The following is a 16,165-nucleotide window of genomic DNA, read 5'->3' on the forward strand; positions in this document are numbered from 1 at the left end:
TAGTATAAAGACCCATAAAGATCTAAATACCGAAATTCTTCTTTACAATAGCTATTGGGAAAGCCCACGCTGTCTTTTGAAACGACAGAGATGCTCTGCTGTATGCTGGTAGTAGTTGTGGTCCATGGACTTCTTTTTGACTGTCTGAGCTGGGAGTCAAGCCTTGTCCACGCTATGGAAAGGAACCTGCATTTATACCCAAAAGATAGGGCTTTATAATCCTGTATGTTTAGAGGAGCAGGATCCAAGGGACAGTAACAGCTGCTGTGCAGAACAAACTTCCCATGTGAGTTCATATGTCTCTGCTTTTACTTTTTCTGTAGAATATTCTGGAGAATACTGGTAACTCCTCTCAAACAAATCTCTTCTACCAAAGGGAATAAAGCTATGAGTATTTTCTGGATGAAGAGTGTTTTTGCTCCCTAATGGAAAGGAAGATGCTCAATATTTCTTTCAGAAAGTTCAGTTTTGTTAAATATAAGTGGATAATTGTGTAAAAGCTTGCTCGTTACAGATTAAATATTGTTGAAAGGAATTAAATCTCTCATTGTGTGGGAGTAGCCTGGGAGGTGGGCATGAATTCAGGCTTGTCGTAAGCACTCTTGGTCTTCTCTGAAAGAGACCCAAAATACAAGCAGTCACTGTAATTGTGTACCACCATGTTTACTAGAATTGGGCTTGCTGCTTTATTTCAGAACTGTAATAAATTTAAATACTTTTGTACAAGGTAGCATAGCTTCAACATGACAAACTGAGAGCCTTATTCTGATGTACTGTAGTCTGCAGAGCTTAGAATGCCTTGAACATGAGGGAAGAAGGAGCAAACATTGCAACGCAGAAGGTCTAAATACTAATTCTATTCCTGTTAGATATGTTCAGAGTAGGGTTGAATTAGCAATGCTTTATCAGGTCTGTCAGGGGAGATATGAAGGGATTCCAGACACTTTAACGAGCTGTTCTTTGAATGCATTTATTATATATTCAGATGGTGCAGAATTTAAGCAGAAGACATAATGTGGTTCTTAAAAAGCCTGAAATGATGCTTTATGCCTCTAGGCCATGCTTTTCGGTGCTTGTATGTGGTTTGCCAGACCATTTTGCCTGCAAGAGGTGTTAGAGTTAATGCGAATATGTCATTTGAAGAGGGTGCCAAATTGATAGTACCTCACAAAAATGGTTGAAGGTTGATTCTGATTTTTGTGAGTAATTTTATCCTTTTTGCTGATCAGTATTAGTTACAAATGCTTCAGAAACATGGAATGTAAGGCAGATAAATATGGATGACAGCTGTGTAAAAAGCTCTTCTATATGTAAATATTAAATCTAGAGCTGTTCTCATCACAATTTTCTTCTCTCTCTCAGCCAACAGTCCATGCTAAAGCTGTCAGTTAGTATACAAATCCTGGACAAGGATGCTTCTAGTATTTCGGATGTAGTCTCTTTGTTAATGAAGTGAGAATCTGGTGTTTAGAGCTGACAAAGGCACTATGATAATTGATAAATCCATCAAGCATCAGGAGTACCAATTTGACTCTGACAAACTAAGGTATCCAAACAGTGACAAAAAAGAAGCTTATTTCTGAAATGGTGCAGCTTTTTCAGCTTACATGAGAACAGAAAAGTTGATTATTGGAGTTATTAAACCGTTGAGATGGTATAGTATCTAAAAATGTTACGAACTACAAATGATTTTGCTAAAAATGAAAAACCATTCTGCTAATGTTTGCCAGTGACTCTCTGGTAAGTCGTGATGTCTCTTCTATTTAGATAAATAGATGGGATCAATGAAATACCAGTTAGTTTTTGAGATCTCTGCACCAAATCAGCCCACCCATGTGCTACTCACCATTCAGACACCTTACTAAAGCTGACACAGAGTTAACTTTTAAGTATCTCATTGTGCTTTCCCTCTTTAAAACCTCTCCAACTCTGACTCCTTGAATAAATCATAATAGCCTCAACGTAGGTCAGACAGTTCTAGCTCTGATCTGATCAACGCATCATTGTAATGACTGCTCACATTACCTGTCCTGTCAGATGTATTCTTGCAGGATCATGGCTGGGTCCTGTGCATACTCAGCCTCATTACCTCTGTCAAACCTTAAGGTGACAGGTTTACTGCAGAAGAAAGCTATTCAACTGAAGTTCAGAGCTGCTGGTTATATCTCAGAAGGAAATCTGTTATATCTCAGGTTGAAAAGTAGTTTTCCTTTGTTTGGTTATTGTTGGTCTCCCGAAAAAAAATCTCCTTGTTTTCTTGATCTTCTGCTTCGTAGTTCAACAGTTGAGTATTGATGTGGATGTGTTAAGTTTGCGTAACTGAAATCTCTCATATGAAAGAGAGTTCACAGAATCACAGAGTTGTAGGGGTTGGAAGGGACCTCTGGAGATCATTGAGTCCAACCTCTCCCTAAAGCAGATTCCCTACAGCAGGGTGCACAGGAAGGTGCTCAGATGGATCTTGAATACCTCTAGAGAAGAAGCCCAAGGAGCCCTCCCCCCTCCACTGAGCAGCCTGTTCCTAATTGGTTTTTTTTTTCCTGTCTTCCATAATTGCCACTACTACAATAGCATTTAGTCTCACTCTAGAAATACCTGTGCACTTGACAAAGAGAATGTTTCAGTTATTGCTAAATTATTTTCCTGTACAGAAGAAGATGCCTGTGATCAAGTAGACAATATATGGTAACAACGTCATATACTATTCATTTTACTCCTCTTCCTGCAGTTGAATTCAAGAAGAACTGAGGGGCAAAATTCATGTCACGTATGGTTTTACTGGGCCATTTTGGTGGTAGGTGCACAGTTGGACTAGATGATGTTGGTGGTCTTTTCCAGCCTTGATGACTCTGTAGTTCAATGACTTCTGTCTGAATCTTCACAGAAAGTGACAGAATAACCAGAACAGCCTGAATTTTGTCATTTCTATGAAATAATTTATGATACTTGAAGGAATTACATTCTGGTTTCATCTCAAGGTTGGTTGTGCATTTGAATTATCTTTATTTGAGTTCCTTGGAAACACTTGTGCTGTTAAAAAATGCAGCGATTATATTTTAGTATGATGACAGCATTATTTGGTGAGAAAGAACTGTGTGGGAACTCCACTGTAGGCTGCAGGTCCCAGCAAGTCTTTTCAAATTCTGATTGTACAGAGTCTTGTTGGGAGTAATTCAGGTTGGCCTAGCTTGATTGATTCCTCTGAAAATTTTGTATTGCTGAAATGCAGGAATTACTGTAAAATATTCAGGTGACGCTTTCGTGTGTTCTCATAATGCTGTCTGCAGGCCTATTCTGAGACATATATGATGAACAAGGGTAAGTGGGAAACTTAGGATTTTATGTTGCCTCAGTGGAAAATTTTTTGAGGTAGGATTCCATTCCAGATTGTTACCTATGTTATGGAGTCCACATGAATGCTGGATGCCTAACTTGCTATTAGCTTAATGAGGTTTTACCGGTTAGGAATTGGAGTTTAGGGTGAGTTAATATACTTTGCTATTTCATCAGCTGAATATCTTTATTGATTCCAGGTCAAGCGTGAAAGTGCAACCCTATAACTTCTGCTGGATATCATGCTTGAAAAATGAATCTTTAAACTTGCATAGACATAGTGATAGCAATGAAGTGTGCTGGCAATGAAAGATCAGGATGTGGCAGTATGAGAGTGAAGGGGTTCTAAATCTTTCCTACTGCTTCTATGAAATGCCTGAACTTCTGAAAATTTTCATAGCTTACGTATGTACAGATGCAGCAGGAGGGTATTATCCTTCCCACCACATGCATCTGATAAATATGCATTGTGAAATAGTCTGTAATCTCAGACATCTGATTTTGTTCTGCCAGCTTAGTAAACTGAAGTGTTCAGACTTCAGAGAAATAGCTTTAATGGATGATAAATAGAATGATGATGATTTTTCATGGAATCAATCAGAACTGCAGGAATAATCACTTCCACCTTTTGACAAGCTACCATTTTGAAAACTGCTTACAGAACTATATTTTAATACTGAGTAGATTTTGAAAGTTCATGAGAAATGATTTGCACTATTTCCCTGAAGTGGTACTCTATATTCTCAAAAGTTACTTTCTTGAAGTGTTTTAACTCAACATTTAAAATTAGAATACGTATTTAAAACTGACTGTCACATATAAGGTATTTGAAGTATCTACATAGTTTTGGAGAGGTTCATATCTTACATAAGTTGCTCCAAAATTAATGCCTCCTATTTTTTTTTTTCCTATGGAAACTACAACAGATACAAAGAGCACAATAAGACTATTTGATAGAGCAAATTCTCAGCTGCACCACTGGATGCGATCCACTGTTTCATCACTGTTGTGATGGAATCACTGCTAGGAAAACGTTGCTCATGCAGTCTGTCTTTCATTGGCCTGGACAGATGGAAGTCAGATAACACCAAATCCAGACTATATGGTGGGTGTGGTAGGGCAGCCCAGCCAAGTCTGACAGTGTCTTCATGGTCTTCAACTGATATGGGGCCTGGCATTATTGTGTTGCAAGGGCAAAGTTATTGTCTTTGTCCTTACTGGAAGTTGGAACCTTTGTCATGATGTGGTCAGAATTGATGGTTTGTCTGAGCTCCAGGAAATCCAGAAGGATCACAACTTTTTCTTTGATGGGGAATTCATGTGTCCACTTCATGGACTGTCATTTTGAGTCTGGCTCATAGTAGTGAAGTGACATCTCGTCACCGGTAGTGATGCAGTCACGAAACTGTCACTTTCAGCTTCTTATTGGTTCAGTAGATTGTGACATACTTAATGCGGTCTCCTTTCTTTTCCTGTGTGCATCCACTTGGTGCAAACTTCCATTTCCAGCATTGCCACCATTGTTTCCAATGTACTGATGCCAATACTCATATCCATACCCGGTTTCCTGGTTGTAATCTGCTGATTTGCACTTAAAGGGAGATGCTGTTCATTTCATGCTGTGTATGGCTATCCAGTACATGGCTAATCTTTCACGTTGCTGTTATCACTGCTGAAATGCATGTACCAGCCACCACCTCACTGTGCCCAAATCCACTGTTAGGTCTCCATAAATGTTTGGCAAGTATTGATGAGTGTCAGTGGGTGCTATTTTTTTCACATGGAGGAATTCAGTTCTACACTTTTGCTTCCTGCTTGCTACTCACTTCTGTGTCAAGTGCCATTTAATCAGACTGTTCCTCTGCCACCTGTTGTACAGCAACCAAATGTAATATTATGTCACGGAGTTGACTAGATCAATCTGTGTCCGTGACAGAGGCAACAGGCCTCTGCCATCCCCCCCCACCCTAGTCCCACAAAAATGGGAAGGAAGGAAGGGAGGAAAAGAACAGCGGCAACAATCTATGGAGGAAAACTTATTTTAGTATAATATCGGAATACAAGATAACACAATATATACAATTTAATTGAAATTGAGATTAATAAATCAGACAAGATGAGAGAGAGAGTTCCCGGGACCGATTCAAACCTGAAAAGCTTGGAACGGCTAGGAAAGCACCTCCAGCACCCACTGCAAGGCAGCAAGAGAGAGCCCCCCCACCCGGAAGGGCCAGATCCCGTGACTTCTGTAATGTACAGGGATAGGTACCTGGGATTGGGGCATTAACACTTCAATGCCCTGTACACTACATGTTTTGATGTGAAATACTGAAACCCCAAAACAAAAAAAACCAGAACCATGACATATTAAAATATATCAACCTCTACTGCTATTTCACAAACCTCCACGTTTGAAATTCTGGACCATTGTAAAGGAGTAGGAGGCATTACTTTCGGAGCAGCCCTTTTAATTATATGACTATTTAGAATACACATTCTTACTAGAAAAAAAAAAAAAAAGAAAAAAAAAAGAACAAAACTCTCTCAGTAGGAATGAGAAATAGAAAGAATAAAAGTATATAACCTGAAGTCATATGAAAGAATCACAGAATCACAGAATTGTAGGGGTTGGAAGGGACCTCCAGAGATCATCGAGTCCAACCCCCCTGCCAAAGCAGGTTCCCTACACCAGGTCGCACAGGTAGGCATCCAGGCAGGTCTTGAACTTCTCCAGAGAAGGAGACTCCACCACCTCCCTGGGCAGCCTGTTCCAGTGCTCCGTCACCTCACTGTAAAGAAGTTCTTGCACACATTTGTGCAGAACTTCCTATGCTGCAGTTTCCAGCTGTTTCCCCTTGTCCTGTCTCCATTCACCACTGAAAAGAGTCTGTTCTCGCTATTCTGCCCCCCACACCTTAGATATTTATAGACCTGGATCAGGTCCCCTCTCAGTCTTCTTTTCTCAAGGCTGAACAGACTCGGTTCACTCAGCCTTTCTTCATAAGAGAGATGCTCCAGGCCCCTCAAGCCTTAGATTTAGTACTAGAGAACTGTTGAATAACTTCAATCAACCAAGTTTCAAGTTGGATAGATGTTTAAAGATCTACTACTGCTCTGAGAGCTGTGTGGAGGAGAGAGCAGTTTGGTACAACATAAATGATTGAAGCACTTACCTTCCTATAGAAACCATATTCTCTTGGAATGAATAAGGAAAATCTTGAACTCTTCCTGATTTCAGGCCATTGGAAGGGAAGGTGCACTGAATCATAACTTAAATACTTCTTCTTCTAGTGAATCTATCACGTATGAACCATTGCAGAAAACTTATATGCCAAGAAAACTTTCTACAGCGTTGGCACTGGATTGCCTGAGCTTCACAGCAAAGCATTTGGTCTGATATTTGTACTTTCACTAAGTATTTTAAGCTGGATGAACCAGTCTCAGCAGACTTGTCTTGATGGGGATAAATGAGGATTACTTTTTCTATTATATCCTACTTCCTGTAATATATACAATTAAACATGCTGCAGCATTGGCATTAATTCCTTTTTTCCTGAAATTCATAGAGAAGATTAAATGTTCACAAAGAAAGTACAGTACCTCATTTGTATTTGTAATTTTTGTAGAAGTTTTTTTTTTCTTTTTTTTTTTTTTCTTCAACTGTTTTCAGGAAATAGCTTCAAGCATGGCCTTAATAAGGAAATACGTATCTAGGTAATTGTTAAAGACATTTTGATCTGAGGATTCTGGAGGGAGGAAGAGCTAAGCGATGATGTCCATAATCTCCAATGTACTTCATGTGCAAAAATACTTAAATACTTAAAATCACTTCAGAATATCTAGAAAGAATGCAATCTTTAAGCAAAACAAACAAACAAAAAAAAACAAAAACAAAAAAACAAACAAAAAAAGCACCAAAAATCTTACTACAACTTATCAGTGTAAAATTTTCTAACTATGTTAAAAAAAAAAAAAAAAACAAATATATATATATATAAAAAATATATATATATATATATATATATATATATATATATATATATATATAAGAGATTCTTTAGCAGCCTTGAAAGATAATCTGTGCAAGGGAAACTAATGCTTTCAGTATAGTTAACCTACGTTTTGGTGCTAGTGGACATCATGGCCAACATGCAGAATCTCATACCTTAGGAATGAGTGGAGATTATGTTGAACTTAGTAGTACTGATGTGAGACTTAAGGGGTAACATTTATCCACTCACTACTGGAGTATATTTTTTTGGCATCAATTTAGCAGTATCTAATGTATTTTCCAATTTGGTCTACTCAAACTGTTACTCTCAGTCTTGATACTTTTTGCTAAAATGCCTCAACTTTTTTGTTATTATCTAGTTTCTTAAGGCTGTGTATCTGGCATAGTCTTCTGAATCTTTCTGACAGCAGTTAAGAGATGACTTCAGGTTTATTTACTGTAATCCATACTAAGATCCTAATTCTTACCTAAGATCCTGGAAGCTGTTTTCATGTATAGATATCTCTTGTTTTAACATAGATTTATGCACACCACAGAATGACATTCATGGCTGACACTTGTTAGTAGTGGAAAGTAATGAGACTGTTTTAGCACAATGTTAAGCTGAAACTAGCAAATTTGAGTACAGTTTTGACTAGTAATGTGTAATTCAGTTATGATCATGCTATACTGAGAAGACAATGGAGAGAAGAATCTGACAGCTTGAATTTTGCAGGGATAACAAAGTGACTGGTTTGATCTTGCTTGTCTATACCTGCACAAATATCTTGTTTTTAATATTCATTTCATTGCCTAATTCAGTGAGTTTATAGACTTGAGTTCAGTACTAGATCAGAATTATTATTATTATTTTTTTTTGGTCTTGGTCAGAAGGACAAAAGAACTTCAGGAGTGCGTGGCATGGGAAGCAGCTGTGAACCTGTGTATGTGAGAAACTTCTGTAAGAGCTAGCTTGGATCTACCAGGATTACTACCTTATGTTCCACCAGCAGCTGGGCTGGATTTGCTTTTTTTTTGTAATGAAAATATGTCTTACCATGTTGTGTTTTTTTACCTTAGGTTCAAGTCCCAGTTATTGATTACTGGGAATCATAATATACTCTGTATACTGAAGGTGCTGGTGAAGGTGGTGGTGATCTCTTTGAGCATTTCAGTATCTCAGTGAGACATTTTATGCAAAGCTTTTTAACAGATACTTTCTATTTAATGTTCATCAGTTCAAGAAATCCAGTAAATGTTCAAAATAACTCTTCTCTACTGAAAGATTTCATTTGATTTCAAATGGGCTTTATTTATGGAAAGTTAGTTATTTTCTTTCTGAAAATGACATCTGAAAGTAGAACTCATATTGTTGGAAGCACGCATTTGTATTTGTATGGTAGGATTTTTAGTCTTCAATGGTCAGCTAGTTTGTTTCAATTAAATGTTCAGCACTATGCTCTGAATAGTTGAATACATAATTATCTGTCTAAATTATGATAATTTTTTAGTAAAATTCAATTTGAAAACAGTAAAATAGATTAAAAGTTCTATATCAGAGCAGCTTATCTGTATGCAGCTACTCAACATTCAGAAATATTTTTAGCATAGTCTACTGTAAATGGAAAATCTCTTTTAAAAATTTATGTAGTACTTGTTTTCCTAATTTACAAGGCTATTTTATTGAAAACATGAGTAACCTGAAATGCTTGAAAAGTTGATGTAGTATTCCATTACACGAAGGTTTCCATTTACGTTTAACTATAAAGTCCCTGTTCATTAGTAGTGATCATTTATTTAAAAAAAATGACAAGGCATTACTGACTTGAAAGTTCAGTGTTTGGGTTCCCTTCCCTTCCCTTCCCTTCCCTTCCCTTCCCTTCCCTTCGTTTGAGTGTTTTCATTGCAGTTACATGCTTGTAATCATAAAGTCAAAAGTCTGTATAGGAAGGGACTTCCAAGACATCTCTGGCCCAACCTCCTGATGACCTCATGAATGCTCTCAGCTTGACAGATTTCTATACCTTTGGGCAACCTGTTTCCAATCTGTTTTCCTTGACAGTATCTAAAGAAACTGTAAGGAATAAAATGAGGTACCACAGCAGTTAAAGGTGTCACCTTAGTATTTTTTGAGATTTGATCTCTTAGTCTCAGAAAAGGCTAGTTCATGAAAGGCCTTATTCAATAGCTTGTGTGGACCAGTCATCCATAGCCATTCATTCACTTGTATCCTGTTTCTAAGTCGGGAATTGAGCTTGCAAGTACTAAAGAGAGAAGAATTACGTTTTCATTTTTAATAGGCTTTTTTATTGCTTGTGTTTCTTTTTGTCTCAAATTGAAGTAGGTGAACTGGAACTGCAGACTTTCTTCATTGTAGGAGAACTAGAGCTGGACTACTTTTTCCATCAGCATTTCCATTGTAGCAACAATGGAGTTTGTAAGAACTGCTACTGCACCATTGTCAACTGCTATTGGATTTGTCTAGAGAAACAGGGAGATCAAATGAGCCATCTAATTATGGAGGGCTCTAATGAGTCTTCCATTGTGGTTCTTTAATGATACAGTACTAGAGGAAGAGACAACTGGAGAACAGTTGCAGAAATGAGTCCAGAAAAACAAGTAGTCTAAAGGTGTTTGTTTTATAGTGTCACTGTGTATTACTTATGCCTAAAGCTCTGTTACCATAAGTGGGTCGCTTTAGAATGCAACTGTTTGTGAATATCGTGGTTTTATAAAGCTTTGCAGAGCATAGTAAATATACCTGAATAGTAATCTCCAAATTTGGGTATTATTTATAAGAGAATAAATTAGTGCTTGAAGTAAGTGCCGTTCCATACAAATTTCAAAATGTTTCTCGTGTTTATTGGCACATTTTAGTATGTGAAAAAAAATCAAAATAGTGACTGTTTACTTCAAATTAATCTTCTCTAACCATCCTTCAGATTTCATGTATCTTCCAAAGTGCATCACAGATGGACAAAAGCTACCTATTGAATTTACGTACCTTCTCTCTCTATGCATCTGGGAATAAATGTGTTGTGCAGATCTCTCGTGCCTCTTGGCTCCATTGAACCCAATTTTTTATCTTTAAATGGTAGCAGACAGATTCTTTTTTCTTATTTCTCTGCTCTGGGTGGGGTTTTGAATTTGTGTTTTTGACTCATCTTCCCCTTGAATTACCTTCTGGGCTTAAGGAGCATCAGGTATTCACAGTAGCCTGTTTTGATGTTTTGTGCAAAGGGAGATGTTTGGGTTTTCCCCAAGTAATATTGTTCCTTTGTATTTGTGGTGCTCCATTACCTTCCCCTTAGTTAACTTAATAGTGTTTTGCCCTGGTTAGGAAGTGCAGCTGATTTTGGTAAACTTCAGTGATAATAGAGGTTGAGTGACAGTTGAAAATGCCTTAAAGAATGTTCATTTTGGTTTGAGACAGGAGAAATATAAGCATATAAATTCTGGATTTAATTCCCTGTTTGTTTCTGTGTTTTAGTGTAGGGTATATGAGTTGCTATATTACTTCATAAATCTTACAGGCAGCATAAGGCAATTCAGACTTTTTCATTTTCAAAACTTTTGTTGGGTGCTACTGCATCTGTGAGGGATTGCCGCCAGCTTTGTTTTTATGGTTATATACCTGATAACAACTGTTGAAAAACTGAATTGCAGTTTGAACACATCTGGCCTCAGCCTTGAATGTGTCATTTATCTGTGCTATTTGAAAGTTCTTTGAGTTCAGATACTTCTAGATTTCAGTTGGCATCTGGTAGTCTGTAACATGCTGTTAACTATCCTATACGTTTCTTCTTAATGACTGTCAGTTATGATTTAACAATTCTTGCTTTTCTTGCTTTTTGTTCTTGCTAGAACAAAAAATTCTTTCAGCAAATTTTGCTTTTTTCTGTGCTTAGAAATCCAATGGTCATAATGTCTTTTTGTTTTCTTACAGTTTAACTTTGTGGGAAAGCTTTTGGGTCCACGTGGCAACTCTTTAAAACGCTTGCAGGAAGAAACACTGACAAAAATGTCTATTTTGGGAAAAGGTTCAATGAGGGATAAGACGAAGGTAAGACTTGAATATTTCAGTAGCGAGTGTTTACGATACCCTGAATTTCCTCCTAAATTTTTTTGGAGAGGTCAACAAGTCCTGTGACAAAAAGTCAGGGAGCAAATGAAAACATAAAATATGCTTGTATTAACTAGATTCACATGGAGTCTGTTTTCTGTAAGGAGCCTGTTATTGCAGTCCACATTGAGGCTACTACAGGTTGTATGTATAGTCCCAAAACTAGAGTTCCTGGGAAAGTAACTGTGGCATTAGCAGTAGCTCATTATAGATAGTCCTACTCTGCTTATAACCTATAGTGTTCACATCACAGTGTTTTCACCTTAGAAGGACTTTTAGATGAATCAAACAAAGATATTTCATAGAAAAGAGCACTTAACATTTAATAACAAAGAATAGACAAAGAATAACAGGCAATTAAAGCAAATTAAGTACAAGTAGGAAAAAATAATCACAGCCCCGATTTAGGATGCTGTATACAACTTAAGTCAACATCTGATTGCAATTGTTTTAATGGAAGATATTTGGTTACGGTGACAGTATGCATTGCAAGAAGCCCTAGCAGACAGCAGAAATCTGCAGCTTCATGTACGTGTGTGCAAATCAGCTTCATTCTTACTGTGGTGACATATCTGTGAGAATGGTGAGACACTGGAACAGGTTGCCCAGTGAGTTTGTGGATGCCCCCTCTCTGGAAGCACTCAAGACCAGGCTGGATGGGGCTTTGAGCAACCTGGCCTAGAGGGAGGTGTCCCTGCCTATAGCAGGGGGTTGGAACCAGATGATCTTAAAGGTCCCTTCCAACCCAAACAATTCTATGATCATGTGATTCTATGATCCTATGATATGACTCAAGCTGTAAAAAACAAAGGCAGTGCAAATCAGTAACAAGACCATCATCATCACCTGCCTAGTGAATTGCACTTTTTAACTGATACAAATTAAAATACTACTTTGCCTGTAGTATGTCATGATTTACTGGCCTCCTTTTCTGGCCAGTAATGTTTCTGGCCACTAATGTTATCTAAAATATGAAATCACTCCTTGCTGTTCCTTCTGTATGAAAAGCAATAGCAATCTACAGTGAAGTGGAGCTTAGAATGTAATTACTAATTAACAAGTTACTGGTCAGGCTGGCAAGTTCTGAGATGTGACTAATGCATGCATTTCTTAGAAAATCATGGAATCATAGAATTCTAATTGAAATTTCAATGTGATATTTAACAGAAAATCAAGTTACATCATTATGATGTAATCCTTAAAATGTGGAGAGAAGCTTTGTTTGTTCCTGTAGATAAATAGACTACACATCTTTTTCTGTCTGACACTAATGCAGGTACTAAAACAAGCAATTTAATCATCGCTGCCTCAGCAGTGCTCAAAGCAGTAGTGATTTGGGTTGAAAGGGACCTTTAAAGATCTAGTTCCAGCCCTGCTGCCATGGACTGTAACACCTTGCACTAGACCAGATTGCTCCGAGTTCATTTTCTTGTGCTTGGGACCCCAGAGCTGGATAGAATATTGCAGGTAGGGTCTCATGAGAACAGGAAAAAAAGGAGCAGAATCACTTCCCTCAACTAGTTGGCCACACTTCTCATTTATTCTTTGAGAACTCATTCATCACACCATCTCAGTAAGAGCAAAAAATAAATGAGAAGTATTTGAGGAGTGCATTAGAACTAAGAGATGGAAATAATACTGGCAAAAATCCCGCCATTGTGGAATATCAGAATAAACCTACTTCTAAACATGTTACTTTTGAGAAAAGCAGCTTTCCATTTTATCTTATTTATTTCTCTTTATGTTTTCTATATAAAATTGGTGCACTTGGGGAAAACTGAAAGCCTTCTGCCTTGTAGTACTATTCCTGTATGTGAGAAGGAGCTGCTGAGTCCTATTTTGGGTTATTAGGCTTCTAGTGTTTGTAAGCAAATTGATAATATTCTGATATTTAGCAACAATCTTGTTTGAAGTGTATTAGAAAAGTATAAAATTTTAACAGGCTTTTTAGTTGTTGATATCTAAATGTGAACAGACAGTAAGCATAAATGCATCCAAAGCAATTCTAAAGCCTACATTAAAATGTTTAAAATGATAAAGTGAAAAAAAAAAAAAAACAAACATGTTTGTCTGTTTTCTTAGGAGGAAGAATTAAGAAAAAGTGGAGAGGCAAAATACTTCCACCTAAATGATGACCTTCATGTTTTAATTGAAGTGTTTGCTCCACCAGCAGAAGCATATGCCAGAATGGGGCATGCATTAGAAGAAATCAAGAAGTTTCTCATCCCTGTTAGTATTTATTTCTATATTTCCTTCTTAGACCTTGATCAAAGTAATAAAATTGTGCAGAATAATTAATAAGGTATTTTATCTTGATGTTCGTTAAAGTTATTATTTATCTTGATAGTCCCAGGAAAAATAGTTTTTAATGTATGAGGCAATTCTTTTGTTTAGAAAGTGCTACACAGAATTCAGAGAAATCAGAATTCAGAAAAAGTTTTATTGAATAAGCATGCTTCGGTTTGTATATTTCTTCAAGGTTTTCACTTTTGTTTTGTATGGTGCTGATAATGTTGCTAAATTTTGTTCTTGATTAGTATAAGATCTTGGAAATGTGAGAGATTTAAGTAGAAAACTTTCCAAAGGTTCATATCTTGGGGTGCCAGTAGTATGGGTATTTGTGTATAGTTAGTATAGTAGTGTAAGAACCAATTGAATGCCTGTTCTGTATGTCCACTACAGCCTGAGCGGAGCTGCAAGTTCTGCTCTTGGGTGAAGCAATTGGTGCTGATGACCTGAGAATGCTACCATATGTATTTGGGGGAATTAATTCACTTTGCATCTATCTAGATCCTTGAAGCTGGAATTCCATGAGTGACTTGAGTTGACCATGTGCTCCTTGGCTCTTCTGACTTGCACCTTTCTTAATGAAAAGTAGTTCACATGCTTCCGTACTACTCCATGACACAAACCAAAGCAAGTTTCATGTGAACATGAGGAAGCACTTCTGTGCTTTGAGAGTGGCAGAGCCACTCCTGGTACAGGTTGCCCAGAGGGGCTGCGGCGATTCCTTCTTGGAGACCTTCAAAAGCTGCTGTATGTGGGTCTGGGCGCTCTACTTTGGGTGTCCATGCTTTGGCAGGGATTGGGCAGACGGACCCAGAGGTCCATCTAAGCTAAACTGTTCTGTGTTTACGATTTATGTTCTGTTTTTAAATAACCAATCACCAGATCAAAAATCTGAGAGTTCCAAGTAGCTTTTTTGACATACATTTACCTCTTTTCATGTTCTTCTGTTCAGATAAACAAATGGTGAGGAAAGGGAAACCCAGCAGAGTATTTCCTCAGTAGGAATGCTGAGCCTTTTTAACATAGCAGGTTACTGTATTTACACGATTCAAATTTGTGTGAAGGCTTAAATGTCTTCTTAGTAAGATGTGAGGAGATTGTCTGCTTTAGTGGGCAAACAGCTGTTTCTAGATGAAGATTCACATGATTTGATAAGAAAAGCCTTTTACATTCACTGGAAGTCAGAGTGTATGTCTGATTCCTGTGCAGGAAATTTATTCCTTCATTGAGCTTAATTTACCTTATGTCATAATAAATATACTTAGCAAATTATAGTCCTTACTGCCATTAAACCATCAAAATTAGACTGATAATGAGCAATTCCATTTATTGGTTAGACATTTCCACTCATGTTTTGATCATTGCCTTGTTTGTACTGAGCAGAACTGCACGATCTCTTATGAAATGTGAGAGCGTGTCTTAATTTCCCTTTGGCTTTTCAAATGTAATCTTATCACAGTTGTTCTAAAACGTGCAATCTCTTGTTTCCCAACTCCTTGCAGCTGTAACCCCATGAAGCAATAAGGACTGGCTTTGTCCCTTCTATAAGTAATAAATATTGGGTTAACTGCTGCCAAATGCTATTTGATTTTATTTCCTGTAAGGTCTGCTGTGGCTTCTAGGCAAACTATCAGTTTTCTTCCAGAAAGAAGACCTGATTTCAGTATATGACCTCAGTTTTTGTTCTGAACAGTGCTAGCTAATTATGCATTGCAGTATTAGATGCTGATCCTTTATGGAAGATTTATGGAAGTTTTTCAGTTTCCAGATCAGGTCTGACTATGCAATCACAGTTGGTGCTAGAGTGTAAAATACAAAATATCTTTGCAGCCAAGTATGGTAAAATACTACTGGCTTACTTAACTCTTTTCAGATCCACAGCCGAGCACCTTTACATTGAAGTGAGCCTTCAACACCTGCAACAGTGTGTAACTTTTTCAGAATGACTTGAAAATAAGGCATAAAAGCTTCTGACGTTTTTTTTTGTTTTGTGTGTGTGTGTGTGTAGTTTTTTTTTGGTTTGTTTGTTTTTTTTTTTGTTTTTTTTTTTCTGTGCTCGTCAAGTCAGACTTTATGGTCAGTAGCACTTTTGATGCTAGACTTAGGGTGTTGTACTTGATTTTAATCTACCCAGAATTCAGTCTGGATTTATGTTCAGTAGTTATCAGAGCAATGTTTTTTGCATCTTCCTTGGGGCAGTGTGATTTTATTGGATCTCAAGCTTTGTTTTACAGTGGAATCCATATTTCAAACGCTTAATATGTGCAGTTCTTGAAACTGTTCAATTGTTTCAGTCTTCCATTTATTCCTCATCCTCTGCCAGCTGGTTTCTCATGCTATTTAGAGAACGATCTCAAACGGGCAGTTGTGATTTAAATTTCAGATCCTGTTGTGAAACAGTAGATAGACAAAATGTTTGTGTAGTGCCA

At 37.4% G+C, this 16,165-nt stretch overlaps 1 protein-coding gene across 2 annotated transcripts in view; it reads left to right on the forward strand.

Moving 5' to 3' along the window:
• Positions 1 to 16,165, forward strand: part of KHDRBS3 (KH RNA binding domain containing, signal transduction associated 3) — a 75,983-nt gene that overhangs the window by 24,198 nt on the left and 35,620 nt on the right. For both annotated transcript variants that reach the window (XM_042869299.1, XM_042869300.1), the window contains exons 3-4: positions 11,271 to 11,387; positions 13,530 to 13,676. In XM_042869299.1, coding sequence (XP_042725233.1) covers positions 11,271 to 11,387; positions 13,530 to 13,676 — 264 coding nt within the window. The remainder of the gene's footprint in view (positions 1 to 11,270; positions 11,388 to 13,529; positions 13,677 to 16,165) is intronic.

The sequence above is a fragment of the Lagopus leucura genome, unplaced genomic scaffold (assembly GCF_019238085.1).
Source record: "Lagopus leucura isolate 7727_CA_CO unplaced genomic scaffold, USGS_WTPT01 Super-Scaffold_100002, whole genome shotgun sequence".
Lineage (NCBI taxonomy): Eukaryota > Metazoa > Chordata > Aves > Galliformes > Phasianidae > Lagopus > Lagopus leucura.